At 39.4% G+C, this 946-nt stretch overlaps 1 protein-coding gene across 1 annotated transcript; it reads left to right on the forward strand.

Annotated features, from left to right (window-relative positions):
• Window positions 1-6: 6 nt before the first annotated feature.
• LOC103523313 (poly(A) RNA polymerase cid11) lies at window positions 7-942 on the forward strand (the record flags this gene model as incomplete). The annotated part of the gene is made up of 1 exon (XM_008488370.2): window positions 7-942. A coding segment is annotated over exon 1 (918 nt), but the record flags the coding sequence as incomplete, so codon positions are not given.
• Between the last annotated feature and the right edge of the window lie 4 nt (window positions 943-946).

Raw genomic sequence — 946 nt, forward strand, 5'->3', positions numbered from 1 at the left:
AAGTCAATCCTATTCAATCCCACTATGAAACAATTGAACATGCAATGTGTAACCTTCATTCAATCTGATGAAAGTATTACAAATCAAGTGGATAACTTACTCAATACATTTCTCATGTGTATGCAAAATAAAGTCAATGAAACAAGCATGTTGCGAGATTTAGGCAATGTATTGAAAACTATCTATCCTAACCATGTGTTGTATACGTTCGGTTCTAGATCCACTGGTCAAGCGTTACCAGATAGTGACTGTGATGTCTATTGTGACGTCACAGGTTATCAATATATCTCCGGCAACAATCATCAGGATCAAATACGTTCTGTTTCTAAGCTCGGCACTCTATTGAATAAGAGTCAGCAATTATTCTCCAATGTGTTTGCGTTAACCAGAACCCGCGTGCCTATAGTCAGAGTGTTTCATAAAGCGACTCGTCTCAATTGCGATATTAGTTTCAAGAATGGTACAAGTGTTGAGAACACACGACTTCTAGTTATGTATTTGAAGTTGGACCCTCGTGTACCATGGCTAGTAGCAGCAGTCAAGCTGTGGGCACATTATAATCATATACAGGGTAGTTCATACTTCACGAGTCACGCACTCAACTGGTTGGTTCTGTTCTTCCTCATGAGAAAACATGTTGTACCACCCGTCATGGAAGTTCAACTGTCCGGTGCTAAAACCAAAATCATTAACGATTGGAATGTTGGGTTTGAACGTCCGAAACAATGGCATTCCACTAATGAAACATCAGCATTAGATTTGTTCAAACAGTTCTTTGCTTGGATAGCACATGAAGATCTGATAGATGCTTGCTTATGTACATATACAGGGGAGATCATACCGAAACAAACATTCGTCAAGTTACACTGGATGAAAACTTACAAGAACGGCGTGTTTAAGAAATACGCTGAGAGACTTCAACTGAAGCGGACACCTTCTAAACGTA

The sequence above is a fragment of the Diaphorina citri genome, unplaced genomic scaffold (assembly GCF_000475195.1).
Source record: "Diaphorina citri unplaced genomic scaffold, Diaci psyllid genome assembly version 1.1 scaffold19416, whole genome shotgun sequence".
Lineage (NCBI taxonomy): Eukaryota > Metazoa > Arthropoda > Insecta > Hemiptera > Psyllidae > Diaphorina > Diaphorina citri.